The 19,466-nt window shown below is 38.2% G+C and overlaps 1 protein-coding gene across 5 annotated transcripts in view; it reads right to left on the reverse strand.

Moving 5' to 3' along the window:
• TARBP1 (TAR (HIV-1) RNA binding protein 1) overlaps window positions 1-19,466 on the reverse strand; it is a 63,541-nt gene that overhangs the window by 22,778 nt on the left and 21,297 nt on the right. For all 5 annotated transcript variants that reach the window (XR_009497902.1, XR_009497903.1, XM_059899499.1 and 2 more), the window contains exons 11-14: window positions 15,001-15,100; window positions 13,909-14,081; window positions 5,637-5,746; window positions 1,941-2,102 (exon numbers count right to left, since the gene is read on the reverse strand). Coding sequence is in view for 3 of the 5 variants with exons in the window: in XM_059899499.1 (XP_059755482.1) it covers window positions 1,941-2,102; window positions 5,637-5,746; window positions 13,909-14,081; window positions 15,001-15,100 (545 nt within the window). In the remaining 2 variants the exon portion in view is untranslated. The remainder of the gene's footprint in view (window positions 1-1,940; window positions 2,103-5,636; window positions 5,747-13,908; window positions 14,082-15,000; window positions 15,101-19,466) is intronic.

The raw sequence follows: 19,466 nt of genomic DNA on the forward strand, positions 1-19,466 counted from the left end.
TCAGACTAAAAGACAACGTGGATACAACGTTCCTATGGGTGAGTCTTATTTCAACTGTTTGGCTAAAGTAGACTTAAAAAAAAAAAAAAAAAAAAAGACTCCTGGCGTATATACAAACAACCCCTTCAGTCAGCTGTACGCTGCTTTTGGTGACACAGCACGGCAGTTAAGAGCTGGACTCGAACCACATGGCCTAGGTCTGGACCCTGGCTCTGCACTTACCACCAGCTGACTGTGGACACACTACACCTTGGTTTACTCATCTGTGAGATGGGGACAGTAACAGAATCTACTTCACAGGATTATTGTGAAGATTAAATAAATCGGTTATTTCACGTAAAGCACTTGGAACTCTACAGGCAGGAACAGAAAGGAGGAAACCAAGACAGCCTGGATTTGAGAGAGAAAGTCAGTAATCTCAACCAAGAAGCCAGGAGAGCAGGTAAGAACCTAGATAGGGAAAATACTTCCCTGAGAGACCAAAGCAGTTCTCCCAAATACCGCCCACCGGTGACATCTCTACAGAAAGGAACCTTCTACTACTTATTTCATACCTTCCCTCACCACCACCACAGAAAATCAAGGATCTCTGCAGATAAATTTTACTTAGCAACACTGCCAATATAGGAAATAAAATTTAGGGCTACTTTTGAGCCAATACGGTCCCTATTAACCTTAAAGTAATTAAGTGAATTAGTAAAGAAAGTAAGCCAATCTTTAAAAATCCCTGTGGTATGGTTCACAATTCTGGTCTACATTCAAAACTCACAATGTCCTTTTGTAACACTAATACACTAATATGCAGTAGACAGGATGCTGAAATATTAATCAGTCCTCCTTATAATTTTCTTTTAATACAGTTCTTGAAAACTACTTTAAAAATTAGATTATTAAAGCAATCAAGTAGCTATTTTAATTAGCAGCCCAGACTAGACTATGATTCAGCTCAAATTTTTAAAACCCTTACCATGTGTGTTAAGTGAAAACAGCTAACATTTACTGAGGACTTTCTATGTGCCGGGTACTGTTCTAAAGGTTTACCATGCATGAGCTTGCTTTAATTCTCACATCAGCCTTATAACCCTTATTTCGCAGGTGCAGTAAATGAAGCACAGAGAGGTTAAGTAAGTTCCCCAAGGTCACACAGCTAGCAAAGATAAAGCCAGGATTCACAACCAGGAAGTCTAACTCCAAAGCCTGTGCTCATAACCACTATGCCTTATTATATCATGTTTCAGAAATGCCTCTAGGTCCTAAAATCTAGTGGAGAAGACATATACACATAAATTATTCCAAAAACAAGTAAGATGGAAAAAAAACACAAAGATGGGGGCATAAAGAGCAACAGATAAGTGAAGAAAAGAATGAGACACTGATCAAATTTCATTTAAGAGAAAATGTAACTTGAGCTGGCACGAAAAGGATGCACCAGATACTGACAAGCGTTATGTTGAGGGGAGGGCGCTCTCAGTGGAAGGACCAGACACAATGGAAGCCCAGATGAGGCAGGATATGGCACGTGCTTGTGATCTGTGAAGCTCCCTATGGTGGTCTAGCGTGACTGCAGCATAGGGGGCTCTGTGGAAAGGAAGGGGAGACGCTGTGAACACCTGGGCTAGAACATGAGGTAGAAATCCAAGCACGGAGGCTCTGGACACGGGACTGGTGAATCTGGACACATTAACATGTCCCTTACTGGTACCCAGGCGAAAGACCTAGTGAAAATCCACTATCTGTATCTAAATGATTTTACGATTGCAGTCACCACACCTTTGTTATGTACCTAATATTATGATAAGTCCCAATCTTCATCAAATATTATGAACAAGTGATATTATTTTCAAAATTAAATTTCAGCAGATGCTTGTCTAATAGTCCAATATGTATTCTGCGTATGCCTTACTCAACATAATTACAAGCCTTGAAGCAAAGAGGATTACCTGTCCACGGTCCATCTCTTGAAGATGCCGAATGGATGCGTTTTTCAAAGGAGAAATAACTCTCCAAATAGGGTTGCCTCTTTTCCACCCAACCTTCAAGTGGAGATTTATAAGTTCAGTTAATACCATCAGGTACAAATGGCAACGATCCAGATCTGAAACCTAAGAGAAACAATAAAACACTTAACAAGCAAGGTTCATGATTTTCACAAAGCTATGAGAGTTTACGCAGGAAATAAATTAGTTTATCTAAAAGTACTGAGAGACGACATTGATGAGAGGAGAAGTCATCTCTTCCAAGAAGCCTTCCATCAACTCCCCAGGCAGAGCTAAGCACGTCCTCCTCTGTGCTTAGACGGTGACTCTGCATTCAGCACGACTTACTCAGCTGGCTCCCCACCTTGATTATGAGACCCTGGAAGGCAGAAACTATGTCCCACCAATTCTTGCATCCCAGGCTAACACATCATAAATAATCACAATAACAAGTGTAGCAACTGCCACTGCCACTTCCTTTGCTTCAGGCAGTTGTAATACTCCATTCTCACAAGGAATGGTCACTGTTCCACTTTCCTAAGACTAAGTTCAGAGAGGTTAAACAACTTACCCAGCACATCAGAGCTAGTAAGCGGGATGGGGGGCAGGGAAGGGGACAGAATTAAAGGCAGGGCTTCTCGACTCATAGACACAGGCAGACTGGGTTCGGTCCAGCTCTATCATCACCAGCTCTGTGACCTACTGCAAGTGACCTAACCTCTTTGGGCCTCAGATTCCTTACCTGTAAAATGGGGAGGGTAGTATCTCTCCATCACTGGGTTTTTGTTGAAAGAATCAAGTGAGAGAAAGCATTCTGAAGGGACTGGCCCTGAGTGGTACCCCTGCTTATTATCGCTGTGCCAATCACTCTACCCTCAGGCTTCCGTGGCACACAGGAAGCACAGAATTCATTCAGTTTATCAGTTTTTACTGAGCAACGCTTAGATGCCAGGCGCTTTGCCGAGCGCTAGGATACAATGCAGAGAGAAGGGAACAATGCCAGTGCTTGGTGCCAAGACTGAACACAGGGGGTGAGAGTGAGGGATAAAGCTGCCAGGATTCCCAAGTTTTAGGCTTGAAGAAACCGGCTGGATCATGTACATCCACCGAGAAGGGAACCTGGGGCGGGGGAAGGCGGATAACCTCCTGCAGGAACGATACGGAGTTCAGTTTTAAATAGCGTATATGGGGGAAATTCAACCGGAGTTGTCAAACGGCAACTGGCTGAATGGGTGCTCACCTCAGAAGGTCAGTCTGAGGCAGAAACGAGTGTGAGGGGCCCTGGCATAACTAAAGCTGGGGATGCCGATGAGGTCCCCTAGACAGGAGAGAATGAGAAAAGGAGGGGCCCGGGCCAACCTGAAAAACGCTGACTTCCAAGGCTACGCAGCAAAGAATGGACATTCATGGGAGTAACGGCCGGAGGGATGGGAAACAACAGGAAGATGATGTCATAAACGCCAGCGTTTCAAGGTGGAGGCGTCAACAGTGTCCACTGGGGCAGAGGGGATCAAGAAAAACACGGTCTGAAAAGCATCGCCAGGTGCAGGACAAAGGAGCCACTTCTACTCAGAGGAGCTGAGGGGTATGTTTACAGACCAGCTCACAAAGGGAAGGAAACAGGGTACCAGAAGGAACGCGGAATTGAGCGGGTTCTTGTTAGATGAGGGACCCTTAAAGCTGTTTCAACGCTCACGGAGAGAATCCAGGAGGAAAGGAGAGGTGAGAAATACAAGAAAGAGAGAGGCTGATCAACAGGGTAAAGCCGCTGAGCAAATGGGAGAGGATGAGATCCAGACCGCCTTCCTCTCCTGTAAGGGAGGGAAGGCGGGGAGGATGGATTCAGGGGTGGGTGAGGCCGACACAGGGCAGTCTGAAGCGGGGGTGACGCCGGCCGAGGCTGCTGTTTCCTCTGTGAAGTGAGGGGGACGGTTCAGCTCTCCCTGATTCACGGCCCCGTGCGGGTAGCTTGAAATCAACCACGGAAACTGATAAACACTACAAATCAGGGCTTTTCCCCCAAGAGCCAGTTGTTAGATACTGACCATCACGCTGCTGAGGGGAAGGAAAATGCGGGAAGAGATTTTTATTAAACTCTAATAAGCTACCAAACAAATGTGCTTAATTGGGAATTCTAATACCTAATGTATTAAAGAGTGGATTTTTCAAAATAATTTTAAACTATTATATAATGAGTTTACTTTTTAAAATCTTTCCATCTGAAGGATAAAATCACATTAACCTTTCCCTTTTTTTTTTTTTTTTTTTTTTTTTAAAGTTTAATTTTTATTTATTTATTTATTTATGGCTGTGTTGGGTCTTCGTTTCTGTGTGAGGGCTTTCTCTAGTTGTGGCAAGCGGGGGCCACTCTTCATCGCGGCGCGCAGGCCTCTCATCATCGCGGCCTCTCCTGTTGCGGAGCACAGGCTCCAGACGCGCAGGCTCAGCAATTGTGGCTCACGGGCCCAGCCGCTCCGCGGCATGTGGGATCTTCCCAGACCAGGGCTCGAACCCGTGTGCCCTGCATTGGCAGGCAGATTCTCAACCACTGCGCCACCAGGGAAGCCCCAACCTTTCCCTTTTTAAAGCAAATTTTAGCTTCAAATTCCAAACAAACGAAAACATTTATGTTATATAATAGGTAATGGGTTCACTGTACTTCTTTTGTGTATGTCTGAAAACGTCCACAATAAAATGGGAAAGTAATACTGATAACAATAAAGCGATATTGGAACAAAACAAGAAAAGTTACGTCTTAATTAAATGCCTTCTTGGAAATGTAGGTGTAGCAAAACTACTATTAACAATTGTTTACGAGAAATGCAAAAGAGAAACACTCCCCCCTCCAGAGGATTTTTTCTTTGCCTTCTTATCACAATAACTCAAGTCTTTCGGTATAAAACTTGTCTTTTTATATTTTCACATTTGCTTATCAGCTATCAAACAAATGTCCTTAATTGGATATTCTAATAAAAGTTGTTAAAATAAGTATGTTTTCTCACTCTATTGACAATCTAATGATTGTTATTGCTTCAACATTTGTCCCTAGAGATTTCAAACACCCCCAAAATTAATAATAGGCATTTCTATAAAATTGATATTTTCAAAATATTCTTGAAGAAAGGGAGAAAACTTTGTTTCTTTCAGATGTCCTAGAAAGAACAAAGTGTGTGGACAGTAGAGACAGAGAAGACAGCTACATTCACAGAGCACCTTCTTTACCTCAGATCAATTGTTCCCAGCTCTAATTGCATTTCAGGATCACGTACAGAGCTTAAAAAATATGTGTGTATTGATACCTGATACCCAAATCTGCCAAGTCAGAATCTCCGGATACTGGGACCAAATATGCATTCAATATGCTAAGTACTTCAAATGTGTTTTACCATGTGACATTCTCTAAGCCCTAATAAGCAGATGTATTATCTCCACTTTGCAGATGAGGAAACTGAGGCTCAGAAAAGCTACAACTTTCCCGAGGTCAGTTATACAGACTGAACTGGAACTAGGAGACTCCAAAGCTTATATTTTTTTCTGCTCCCAAAGGCCGCTTTTTGAGAAACTATCACGTTAATTTTCAACTTAATACAGTGCCTGCCAGTCAGTAATCACTCAAAATATTGATGAAAAGACTGAAAAGTTACTCCAATACATACTTACACTACTTAGTTCCTTCATAGTAAGTCTTCTGAGAATAAATTCCGAAATGCTCTCTGTGGTAGACATGACAAAGTTCTGAAGAAGAGTACACACCTCATCTGTAGGCACAACTAAAATGATAGAAAAAAGTTTATTTGGTACAAAGTACACCCGACAGTCTAGTAAAAGCTCACCTATGTTAAGCGTATACATGAATCACTTACCAAAAATGAATTCTAACGATATAATAGTCATTAATACCATGGGGATATCTACAATTAATCTTAAAAATCACTTAGGCGTTTTAGTTCTGGATACGATGCAACAAAGACACACTGCCCTCTCTCACTGAATTCAGCTACAAAACCTGGACGGAATATTCGAAACAGCCATTTGAAGACTCTGAAAGGCAAAAAGCAGCAGATGGATTCAGAAAGAAGTAACCCTGAACAGCAGTGAGTTTGCTCCTGTCCTCCTACAGACTGGACCCAGATGGAGAAGCGGTCAAGAAAGTGGGCAGCAGACTGGAAGCCCACCTTCTGGTCAGGGAATGAAAAAGGAGAATCTCAGAGAACCGGACGGTGAGTACTTATGAGATTCCAGAGAGGGAGGCGCTAAGGAAAATGGCCCCAGCAAGTGGCTTATGAAGTGCTGGGCTCACCCCTGAGCTGCTAGGCCTGGATGTGATACTATTCAGCACGTCAAAGACTTTCAGAACGGAACTAACAGACAACTGCACAGGTCCCAGCCTGACCACCAGATGGAACACATGGGGCACAGGTCAAGATAGCACTGCAAAGGACATGGAAACAAAACTGACAGTGGATCCAGCACCCACAAAAGCTGGAACATCAGGAATTGAGGCCTAAACCAAGCCAGGCTGACTGTCTGCTACACAAAAATATCAACATTGTCCACCAAGATCCAGGGTCTCACAACACAATATTCAAAATATCTAGGATACAATCGAAAATAACTGGGTATATGAAGCGTGAGCTATTCCCTATCTCACATGGGAAAAGAATCTACAAATGAAAACACCAAGATGATGGTGATATTAGAATAACCTGACCAAGACTTTAAAGCAGCTATTAAAAAATGCTTCAACAATCAATCAACACATACTCTTGAAACAAATGGAAAACCAGAAAGTCTCAGGAAAGAAATAGAAGATATACACAAAAACCAAACAGAGATTTTATCACTGAAAGTACAATAACTGAAAATTTTAAAACTCACTGGATGGGATTAATAGAAAGGAGATGCAAGAGAAAAGAATCAGTGAACTTGAAAACAAATCAATAAAATATGCAATCTGACACGGTATAGCCAAACTGCTGACAACCGAAAACAAAGAAACAACCTTGAAAGCACAGAGAAACAATTTATTACCTGGGGGAAAAACAAGGTGAGTGACTACAGAGTTCTATTGAGAAACCATGGAGGCCAGAAGCAAATGGAACACTTTTAAATTGCTGAAAGAAAAGACCTATCAAACCAGAATTTTATATCCAACAAAAATATTATTCAGAAGGCAAAATAAAGACATTCTCAGATGAAGGGAAACTATGAGAATTCATTGCCAAGAAACTTGCTACAAAAGAAATATTAAAAGACATTTTTCGAACAAACGGTATACAATGCCACAGGAGAACATGGAACGTCAGGGATGAAAGAGCAAAAGAAACTGCAAATATCTTAGTAAATACAACAGACCAATCTCTTGAGTCTTTAAAATGTGTCTGATGGTTGACAGCAAAAAACATAACATTGAAAAAAAACAAAACAAAACAAAACATAACATTGTCCAGTAGGATTTTCAACAAGAGTAAATGTAAGATATCTGTAATAAATGGGGGAGAGGAGGTTAAGGGACCTATAAGGTAGTAACATTTCTATGTTAATTTTAAGTGGTAAAATATTAATTCTAAGCTGACTGTAAAAAGTATGTGCATCATAATCCCTAGAGTAAGAGATAAGTCCATAATTATAGTTGGGTTCAACAGTCCTAAAATCAGCAAGAATACAAAACTGAAAAACACCATGAAGCTCTTGAATACAATTGACATTTATAGAACACTCCCCCCAACAACAGCAGAACACATACTCTTTTCAAGTGTACGTGGAATAGTCACCAAAATAAACCATACCTAGATCATTAAATAAACCTTAACAATTTTTAAAAAGTTGACATTGTACAAACTATGCCCTTTTGACTAGAACAGAATTAAATTAAAAAGCAATAACAGAAAGACAACAGGAAAATCTCTAAATACATTTCCAAATAATTCACGGGTAAAAGAGAAAGTCTCAAAAAAAAAAAACCAGAAAATATTCTTAACTGAAAATACAACATACCAAAATTTGTGGGATGCAGTTAACAACAAAACTTAAGAAAATTCATAGCATTAGATGTCATTTTAAAAAAGAAGAAAGATCTAAAGTCAATCATCTAAGCTTCCACCTAAATGTCAATAAAAAGGCAAAATAAACCAAAAGCAAGCACAAAGACGTAAACATAAAAACCCAGAAATCAATGAAATTGAAAAGAGAAAAATCAACAGAGAAAATTCAATGAAACCAAAAGTTGGTTCTTTGAAAAGGTCAATAGAATTGATAAACCACTAGCCAGTCTTAGAGAGACAGAGAGAGAGCACTACCACTACCACTATCAGGAGTTAAAAAGGAATTACTTCAGACCCCAGATCCTGCAGGCATTTAAAGGATAAGGGAACACTATGGACAACTCTGGAAAGAGAACTGTCCTCATTCATAAATGACATCACTGTCTACCAAAAAATCCCAAGGACCTATTAAAAAAACTGCTACAACTAGTAAGTGCTTCAGCAAGGTTACAGGATACAAGGTCAACACACAAAAATCAATCACATTTCTGTATACTAACAATGCACAATTGAAAACCAAAAAATTTTTAAATATATCATTTACAATAATCTTCCTCCAAAAGATATAAATCTAACAAAACCTGCATAGGATCTATATGCTGAAAGCTAAAAAACTCTGATGAAAGAAATAAAAGACAGCCTAAATAAATCAAGAGACATACCATATTCATGAATTAAAAGTCTCAATATAATAAAGAAAGCAATTCTAAAAAAATTGATCTGTAGATTTAATGCAATTCCAATCAATTCCAGCAGGATTTGTTTTTGGTAAATGCAAACAAGCTGATTATAAAGTTTATATTGAAAGGCAAAGGAGCTAGAATAGCTAAAAATATTTTTGACAATGAAGAATAAATTTGAAAGGATCACAATACCCATTTAAAGACTTACTGTAAATCTACAGTAACCAAAACAGTACAGTATTGGCAAAGGGATAAAAATACAGATCAAAAGAATCCAGAAATAGATCCACATAAATATGGTCAATAAATTATTGAGCTATAAATCACATATCTTACAATTCACCCATTAAAAGTGTATAATTTACTCGTGTCTGGTACAGACACTCCATTTACCACTGCAACAAAAAGAATAAAATACCTAGGAATAAACCTATCTAAGGAGACAAAAGACCTGTATGCAGAAAACTATGACACTGATGAAAAAAATTAAAGATGATATAAACATATGGAGAGATATACCATGTTCTTGGATTGGAAGAATCAACATTGTGAAAATGACTAAACCATCCAAAGCAATCTACAGATTCAGTGCAATCCCTATCAAAATACCAATGGCACTTTTCACAGAACTCAAACAAAAAAACTGCACAATTTGTATGGAAACACAAAAGACCCTGAATAGCCAAAGCAATCTTGAGAAAGAAAAACGGAGCTGGAGGAATCAGGCTCCCAGACTTCAGACTATACTACAAAGCTACAGTAATCAAGAAAGTATGGTACTGGCACAAAAACAGAAATATAGATCAATGGAACAGGATAGAAAGCCCAGAGATAAACCCATGCACATATGGTCACCTTATCTTTGATAAAGGAGGCAAGAGTATACAATGGAGAAAAGACAGCCTCTTCAATAAGTGGTGCTAGGAAAACTGGACAGCTACATGTAAAAGAATGAAATTAGAACACTTCCTAACACCATACACAAAAATAAAGTCAAAATGGATTAAAGACCTAAATGTAAGGCCAGACACTATAAAACTCTTAGAGGAAAACATAGGCAGAACGCTCTATGACATACATCACAGCAAGATCCTTTTTGACCCACCTCCTAGAGAAATGGAAATAAAAACACAAATAAACAAATGGGACCTAAGGAAACCTAAAAGCTTTTGCACAGCAAAGGAAACCATAAACAAGATGAAAAGGCAACCCTCAGAATGGGAGAAAATATTTTCAAATGAAGCAACTGACAAAGGATTAATCTCCAAAATATACAAGCAACTCATGCAGTTGAATATCAAAAAAACAAACCCAATCCAAAAATGAGCAGAAGACCTAAATAGACATTTCTCCAAAGAAGATATACAGATTGCCAACAAACACATGAAAAGATGCTCAACATCACTAATCATTAGAGAAATGCAAATCAGAACTACAATGAGGTATCACCTCACACCGGTCAGAATGGCCATCATCAAAAAGTCTACAAACAATAAATGCTGGAGAGGGTATGGAGAAAAGGGAACCCTCTGCACTGTTGGTGGGAATGTAAACTGATACAGCCACTATGGAGAACAGTATGCAGGTTCCTTAAAAATTAAAAATAGAACTACCATATGAGCCAGCAATCCCACTACTGGGCATATACCCTGAGAAAACCATAATTCAAAAAGAGTCATGTACCACAATGTTCACTGCAGCACTATTTACAATAGCCAGGACATGGAAGCAACCTAAGTGTCCATCGACAGATGAATGGGTAAAGAAGATGTGGCACATATATACAATGGAATATTAGCCATAAAAAGAAATGAAATTGAGTTATTTGTAGTGAGGTGGATGGACCTAGAGTCTGTCATACAGAGTGAAGTAAGTCAGAAAGAGAAAAACAAATACTGTATGCTAACACATATAGGTGGAATCTAAAAAAAAAAAAGGTTCTCATGAACCTAGGGGCAGGACAGGAATAAAGATGGAGATGTAGAGAATGGACTTGAGGACACGGGGAGCAGGGGAAGGGTAAGCTGGGACCAAGTGAGAGAGTAACACTGACATATATACACTACCAAATGTAAAACAGATAGTTAGTAGGAAGCAGCTGCACAGCACAGGGAGATCAGCTCAGTGCTTTGCTACCACCTAGGGGGTGGGATAAGGAGGGTCAGAGGAAGAAGCAAGAAGGAGGGGATATGGGGATATATGTATGCATACAGCTGATTCACTTTGTTATACAGCAGAAACTAACACAACACCGTAAAGCAATTATACTCCAGTAAAGATGTTAAAGAAAAAAAAAAAATGGTTAAAGTGTAAATTTTGCTATGTATATTTTACCACGATTTTTAAAAAATAAAAGCTACCTCAGGAAGAAAAGTTCAAAGAGACACAACAGATCAAGGCCAGAAAACAAAAGCAACTCAGGAAAAAAGTGACAGCAACAAGGATTACACGTGGATATTATATGTGGTTATGTCCACATATACTGGGTTGGCCAAAAGTTCGTTTGGGTTTTTCCATAAGATGGTATGGCAAACACCGAACGAAGTTTTTGGCCAACCCAATATATTGTATGTGGGTATTGTGACACATTCAGCGAGTAGTTAGGACAGAAGAAGTGTGACTAGGCCAGTTACTTCGACCCATATAATCCAATGCAACAAAGGGAGAGTTACAGTGTAACTATAAGCACGTTTCCTCAAATATTAAAATAAACATTGTACAGTTGTTCTGAATTAAAAAAAATAACCACTGGAACATCATTTATTTAGAGCTTTAAGCTGACAGAAGCAGCAGAGACCATTTAACCAAAGTTATGAATTAGGCTTTAGTTTATTTTGAACATTTTAAGACATCTTTGGGGGAGTTTTAAGTAAAATGGGTTTTCCCACGTTAGCCATTATTGCTCATAAGTAGGTGAAAATGTGTTTGCATTTCCCAGGAGTATGTTTTAATTTTACACGTCTTCCCTTCCGCAGCAGACCCAGGCTTAGCCAAGTATCCTTGTATATACTATATAAATAGCTGTAAATACAAATAGTTGCTGGAGCATGGCAAATTCAAGCTTTGCTTTTTGGAACTTTCTGGAATCTTTCCCCTGAATATTTTCAGTCCATGGTTGGTTGAATTCATAAATACAGATGGCTGACTGTACCTAGTTATTTCTGACTTTACCATTATGTGTTCATTGACCCTTGTACTATTAGTTAATCCTAGATTATTTACTCATTTATAAAATGGAAAAACTATTTTCCTCTTCCCCCATCAAAGAAATCCTTTCAGGATTTAGATCTATTTAAAGGTAGTTAAATAGATCTAAATTAGCAGATGTAAGCTATTATAGATAGAATGGATAAACAACAAGGTCTACTGTATAGCACAGAGAACTATATTCAATATCCTATGATAAACCATAATGGAAAAGAATATTAACAAAACGTAAATATATGTATAACTGAATCACTTTACTGTACAGCAGAAATTAACACAACAGTGTGAACAACTATACTTCAATTAAAAAAACAAAGTTAATTAAGCTTATTATGGTTTACCAGTTATCTGGAAGTCAACTACTATCAAAATTACACACTGATTTCTTTGGCTCTTACTTGTAGTATAATGAGAGATGCATGAGGAGCAATGGGAACTTACATTCTGCAGATGAGAACATAAAATGTGTACACAACTACTTAGAAAAACAATTTTGCATTATCTTAAAAGCTGAATATGCACATACTCTAAGAACCAGTCACTGTGGCCCCAGGGGCACGCATGTGCCCTGGAGAGACACAGGCCTAGAAGAGACACGTAGACAGGCGTTCAAGGCAGCACTGTACATAATAGTAGTAGACGAAATGCAATCCAGTGTCCAGCAATAGAAGAACACATAACTGTGGCGTCATCACACAATGGAAGGTAACACAACGGGGAAAATGCGGAAGTGTAAGAAAGGACATGCATGGATGATTCTTAGAGACCTGCTAAGTGAAAAAGTTACAGAAGACTTCTTACAGTAAAGTAACATTTCTATAAAGCTCAAAAGCAGGAAAATGAGACAACATATTGCTGAGGAGTATCGATTTATGTGGTAAAACCATTTTTTAAGTGCATGGAAGTAATACAGATAAAAGTCAAAATAAGGAGGCAAAAGGCAGGGATTGGGGAGTCATAGGTAAATTCATTCTTAGCAACAAATGCCATGGTGGTGCGTTCATGGGTGTTTATTTAATTATTTTGCATCATAATTACATATAACCATCACACGTTCTTGTGTGTATCAACTATCACAACAATTTTCCAAAAGGTACCCGTAACCCAGTCCTGCACTTGAAGGCACTGAGTCTAGTGCTTTCAACAGTCAAGACGTGTCAAATGAACCCAAATTTATGCCCTTAAAGGAGTTAGAAGTCTTATAAAAAGTTACTGTTATGTGTACAGCATTCGGTTCTGCTACCATTACCAAAAATACCAGAACTTGGAAACAAGCTTTAATATTTCACAAGCCTATATTAAAATCTAAACTTTCGTATTATCCTCAGGTTTAACCTAATACCAATGCTTCTCTAGAATACTCTTTTCTAAATAGAAAATTTCTGAAATTCCAAATGAAACTGGTCAGAAAGATTGGGAATCAAGGCTTACCCATCGATATTCTCATATCTGATGTCCATGGGTTTTCAACTACTGTTTTACATAAATCTTAGTTTAAGGAACGAAGAAAGTGCTCAATGCTTCCATCTACCACCACTGTACTTCCTGGATGAAGTATTTTCTACTTAGAGGTGCTGAGGGGTGAACATATTTAAAAACAAATAATTATAAAATTATTGCTATTCTCATGCTTTAGGTTACTTTCTGCAACATCCAGCAGCACAGTGGCAATTAGAAATGGATCTTGGCTTAAAACATGTATGAAATAGTGATCATTTTCAATAGTCTGGAAATCAGTGAGAGCCCGTTGGAAAAAAAAAAAAAAGCAGAAGCAAATGAAATCACATTCTAAAATCAACAGTGAGCAACAAACGTAAACATTAAAATGTCAGCTCGGTGAGGGCGGTTTGCTACTTTGCCTCTGCATCCCCAGCACCACCAGGAGATACTCAGTAAATATTTGTTGAATGCATGAAGTTAAAAGGTCAGGAATTTCCTCTCACTCTGAGTACCAACGATATATCCAGCAAAACACCAACAGAAACTAATGATCCTCACCATCTTGGGTACTGGAACCTTTCAACAAGCAAGTGTGCAGTAACTTCAACAGCAACTGCAGGCATCTGTCAGTTTTCAGCAAGGGCATGTAGGCATTTGTACCAAACTTCACAAGGGCATCCAGGAGAGGATCTAAGAATATCCTTAATACATTCTGTGTCCTCCGCTTTTCACTAGACATTAAAAGACATGCCCAAATCAAGCATTTCAAAAGCATAAAGAAATTGTTTTCCATCTACAGTCGTGGAACTGGTTAGCTAATGATTCCATTGGACAGAGTTACTCTTAGGAATGATCCAAACACCTAGAACCTATTAGGATGGACCTTTCTGTTTGTGCTTTTTCAGTGAGTTCAGCGATTCACTGGAGAAGAAAGCACAGGGAGCAACACATGTTCTCAACTCTGGGCACAGTATGAATGAAATCCTATATCCAATTTACTGGCAAATTAAAATGCTGAGACCCCGCTTCCGTATTTCAAAAAACCAAAAACCAAAACAAATATATGCCAGTCAAGGAAATGAGACATGTTAACAAAAAAATATATAAAGAACTAAAGATCTGTGAAAAACTGTTATCACTAACTTTAGTACTAAAACTCTGTCTAGAAAAGAGATTTGATGTTAATCAAATTAATTGTATTATCATGCAAATAAATACACTACCTAATGAAGCTGCCTTTTGCAACAATTATAATCTGGTGACAATCTGCTCACGTTTCTCAAAATATAAATGAGATTGTTTTATCTTTATTACCTTTTAAAAAAATAACACATTTTACAAAAGGGTAAAATCCAGTAAATGTCTTTACCTGATCTTATGCTAGGACCTTACAACCCATTCTTCTAATATTCTTATACAAAACCTGTGATTCGTGTATATAGTTTTTTTTTTAACCTTCTCTAGTTTAAACCTCTAATCCTATGAAGTTATTGTTAATTTTAAACATTTTTAAAGTATACTGCCAATGTTCTAGTTCTTTCCTTTAATACACTGTGATCAATTCCATACCAATCATTTAAAAGTCTGAATATGTACCATAAATCTGATTAGCCTTTTTTAAAGAAAGTTTTCAAGTTTAGAAACACTTACCTATATTGACTCTTCATTCCTTCCACATCTATGGCCAGCAAGACCATCATAGCAACAAGCTTGGCTTCAAGCCAATCAGGCATACAGCAGTTTTCTCCTCCTTAAATAACAATAGTTAAGGTTTGCAAAGCATTAACAAAATCCTTCCAAGATGATGTTTCAAAAATAACACAGCTAAATGATTATGTTTTATCCGTATTAGAGAAATACAGCTGAGAAGAAATATAGTAGAACACCCCACAGCATAGCTCATTGTTACATACTTAACTGTGAACACAAAGACATCTCTGCATGCCGACTACATGCCATGCACTGGCTTCAGTGCTGCAGACACAATGGTTTCTGTCCTCATGATATTTACCGTGCAGGAGAAAAGAGCATTCATCAAAGAATATGCAGAGAAATGTAAAATGATAACTGTAGTGAATGCTCTAAATGGTGCAAGTAGAGTGTATACTGGGAAGACAAAGTCACTCTGAAGCAATGACAGTTGAGCTGGGTATAAAAGCTGGGAAAGAATGAGGTAGGTGAAGGGAGACATGACCTTTCCAGGCAGAAGGAAGTACATGTCAAGGGCCTCCAGCAGGGGAGAGCACACCATATTCCAGGAAAGGGCTGGGGTACACAATAGGGGGGAGCACCAAAGATGAGGTTACAGGATCAGGCGGGAGAGACCAGGGACTTTGTAGGCATGTAACGGGTTTCTGTCTTCATCCCAAAGGCAAGAGGAAGACACTAAAGGTCAAAGTGAATGTGCATAAAGAAGTGGAGGAGACGTGTAAGATCAAAGTTTGTATTTTAAAAAGATTTCTCTAGGTACAATGTGGAAAAGAGATTTTAGAGGAAGCAAGAGTAGATGCAAGGTGACTGGCTAAGAGGCAATTCTGCCATCTCAGTTGAGGTGAGAGTTCCCTAAAATGGAACCAGAAAGGGGATGGAATGGATACAGACACAAAGGCTTTGCTTCTTAGACCTGTGTTCAAACCCCAGTCCTACTGTTTGTTAGCTGTGGGAGTCCGGGACAGCCGAATGTTCTCTCAGAAAGCTTAGGTCATCTTCTATGAAATCAAACTAAATAAACCTATGACTTTCCTTGGGTTTATTATAAAAATTAAATAATATATGCAGAGTTCCTAGAACAACTTTTGGAAGACAGAACTTGGTTAACTGATAAAATTATTTTCCTATCACTGAAAGCCAGTTAAAGTAAAATAAATCATAGATAGAACATTTCATTTTCATTCTATTGTAAGATTATACTCTTCATCTCAACTCCCAAGAAAAATTTAGTTAAGGGATCTAGTTTTCCAGCCCAGCGGTTCAGATACTTAAAACATATTTTAAAATATTCTAATATATTTGGGGAGTAATTTAATATATTTTGATACAAATTTGTTAGAATAGTACAGAAGACAGACAATACTAAAAACATACTTGTATGGAGGGTAACTTAGTTTAAAAATGCAACAAAAGGATAAACTTTATTCTTTAAAATGTTATAAATATCATTTAGTTATCAGTAAGAAATCTGTAGTTTTTAGAAAATCTAAAAGTTGGTGCTCTCCAAAATAGGTTAAGTTGATAGGTGTTTATAAAAGTGAATTATTGAAACTTGTTCTCTGAAACATTTTTACTCACATTAGCTTTATATCCCACATTTACATATAAAAACTCATTAATGAAGACTAAAATGAAATCAAGTGCCAATTCAGTATTCAGTTGCCTATAATTTCTAGCAATCATATAATCAGATACCTTTTGACCTTGTAGGAGGCAGGGGTCAGGTAGGGGTGCTATTTGAAAATGAAATGTTTCCAATCACAATGCCACTTTTTGAAGTCCTAAACAATTTTTCACCTCGGATACTGAAAGGGAAGGTTATAAATCAGAAGTTTAGTGGATTTTTAATGATTTCTGATTTCAAGGAGAGCCACAGGACCAGGCTGATAACATTAGAGTGCCTGACCCGCCCTGTGGAGGACACTCCTGCAGAGATTTCTGCCAAGTCCTCTACCACCACACTAGGGAAATCCAGGCTACAGAACAGTGGGTCGCAAACCTCAGCATGTATTAGAAGTCCCCCAGAGGGCTTGTTAAAACCCAGAGGGTGAGCCCTACACTCAGAGTTTCTGATTCAGCAGGTGTGGGATAGAGTTCAAGAATTCTCATTTCTAAAATGTTTCCAGGTGATGGTGATGTTGCCTGTCTGGAAATCCTTCTCGGAGAACCACTGGCAGAGAATCCTTTATACACGCTCCCCCCTTTCTCTCTCTGAGGCTAGAAAAGTGAAAGTAAGCAGCAATGGTCTTAAAGAAACAAAAGGTCACTGGCTATCTTCAATCACCTTAATTTACCCCTGAATTATCACTCAAATCTTGCTACCACGAATTCTAAAAACTGAGTGTAATTCTAGAAAATGCAAAGTAATCTATAGTGTCAGAAAGCATACCAGGGTTGGTCTGGGGATGGAGAGGGACAGGCAGAAGTGGGAGACAAAGAGGTGTGAAAACACTTTGGGGGGTGATGGACGTGTTCATTATCTTGTTATCCTGATGGTTTCGTGAGCATACACAGAGGTCAAACCCATTACACTGCACAGTTTAAATATGTGCAATTTAATGTATGCCAATCACACCTCAATAAAGCTGTTTCTAAAATCTGTTACACAGCTGCAGCATACTACTTTGGGATTATTACCTATCTTCAGCTTGGTTACATTTTAAGTAGGCACATCATTTTACTACAAAATCTTTACTCAAAATATCCTTTCTGATGGACTCTCTAATTTAAGTATAAATTTCTTCATATATATTTCACTTTTTGGTTGATCTTAACATGTCCAAGTTTTGACAAGCTTTTATTGCTGCTTCCAAACTGTATCTCACTTTCTCTATTTCAGAGAGCCTTCTCTGAAAGCTCTCCAACATTTTTGCTTGTTGATGATGCTGGTTTTGTGTGGTTTTAGTTGTTGTTGCTCTGTTTTGCTATATCTCACATATATGGTATGGTACATATATATCTACCTAACATATATCCATCCTTATCTCTTAACCGTTCCTACCTGGGCTCCATGCTATAGACAGACAGAAACAGATGGATGCCTACCTACTTTCAGTTCCCTGGACGCAAGTTCATCCAAGCCTTGCAGGATACGCCTTCTCCCTTTCCGCCTAAATTTCTACCCACTCGTTCGCTGTCACCTCACCTGGTGACCTCTCCTGACCCCCACAGGTCTACCTGTTCTGGATCAGTATTGCTCACCCGGGTTCCCCATCCCAGCGCCTATGGCTTTCAAGGCCTTGCGCTAAGATTATCTGCTTACTTATCAACTCCCTTGCTAGACCATGCTCTCTCTGAGGGTGGGGGACATATCTTTTATTTCTGTAACTCCAGTGTCTGGCACTTAGAAAACACTTGATATATCGTTGCTGAATAATTAGTGTAAAATCTATCTGTACTGACCACGTCAAACCCAAAGAAAAAAGCTACTTTAGGTGTAGGATCTGATTAAAAACGTTTGAGCTGATGAGTCTTTATATAAAAACAAATTTGAATGTTATATGTATTTTATGCTCAAAAACTCAAGTTAAACAATGTTTGCTTTGGAATTTATTACCTTGTTCTGAAAACTGCCCAGTAATTGATAACTAAACTAAAATTTTATAAAGGCACTTAGCCAAGGGCATTAAGAGTCAAAAATATTACACACACACACACACACACACACACACACACACACATCTCCTTTGCACTTGAGATCAATTTTTTAAAAACTTAACATAGCATATTATATAAATAGTATGTTTTAAGTCCTAGAAATGTTAAGGAAGAAACTCTAAAAATCTTATTTTATCCAATTTTGAATTATTTAATCATACCTGATGCTGTTATGCACTGAATTATAAGACAAGTTCTATAGATACTTCAGGGAGTTGAATCTATGTTTACTCTAGTAGGGACTAAAATTTATCTACTTTTATAGGCCTAAGAAAAGAATCTCGCAAGTAACAGTACAGAAAATTTACTAGACCACGCAGAAAATAAAACATAAAAGAGAAATGTTCTAAGAAGAACAAACAGATAAACTCATGTATTTTGGAAGGATAATTATCTAATCATTTAAGACCTATTCCATGATCAGATTAGAGAAATCGGGAGATGAAAATGACTTGGTCTGAGACAAAGCTAGGAAATTTAAGACACGTTAAATTCAAAGATGCAATTTACCCCAATTATCACTAATGACTTTAATGATGAGGAAGCATTAGAAACGTAAAATGAAACCTAATTAATGAATCTGCTAATGGTTCTTCTCTCACGCAGTCTTAACACGTTTCCCTAAAGAAGATGCAAAACTGATCTTTGCTAAGTATCTGGTAAAAAGAAGAAACTAACAAACATAATTTTTCTCTAAAATTACTTTTCATAATCAGTTCACACTAAATGTAATGCTTTGAAAACAAACA

The sequence above is a fragment of the Balaenoptera ricei genome, chromosome 16, assembly GCF_028023285.1.
Source record: "Balaenoptera ricei isolate mBalRic1 chromosome 16, mBalRic1.hap2, whole genome shotgun sequence".
NCBI classification, from domain to species: domain Eukaryota; kingdom Metazoa; phylum Chordata; class Mammalia; order Artiodactyla; family Balaenopteridae; genus Balaenoptera; species Balaenoptera ricei.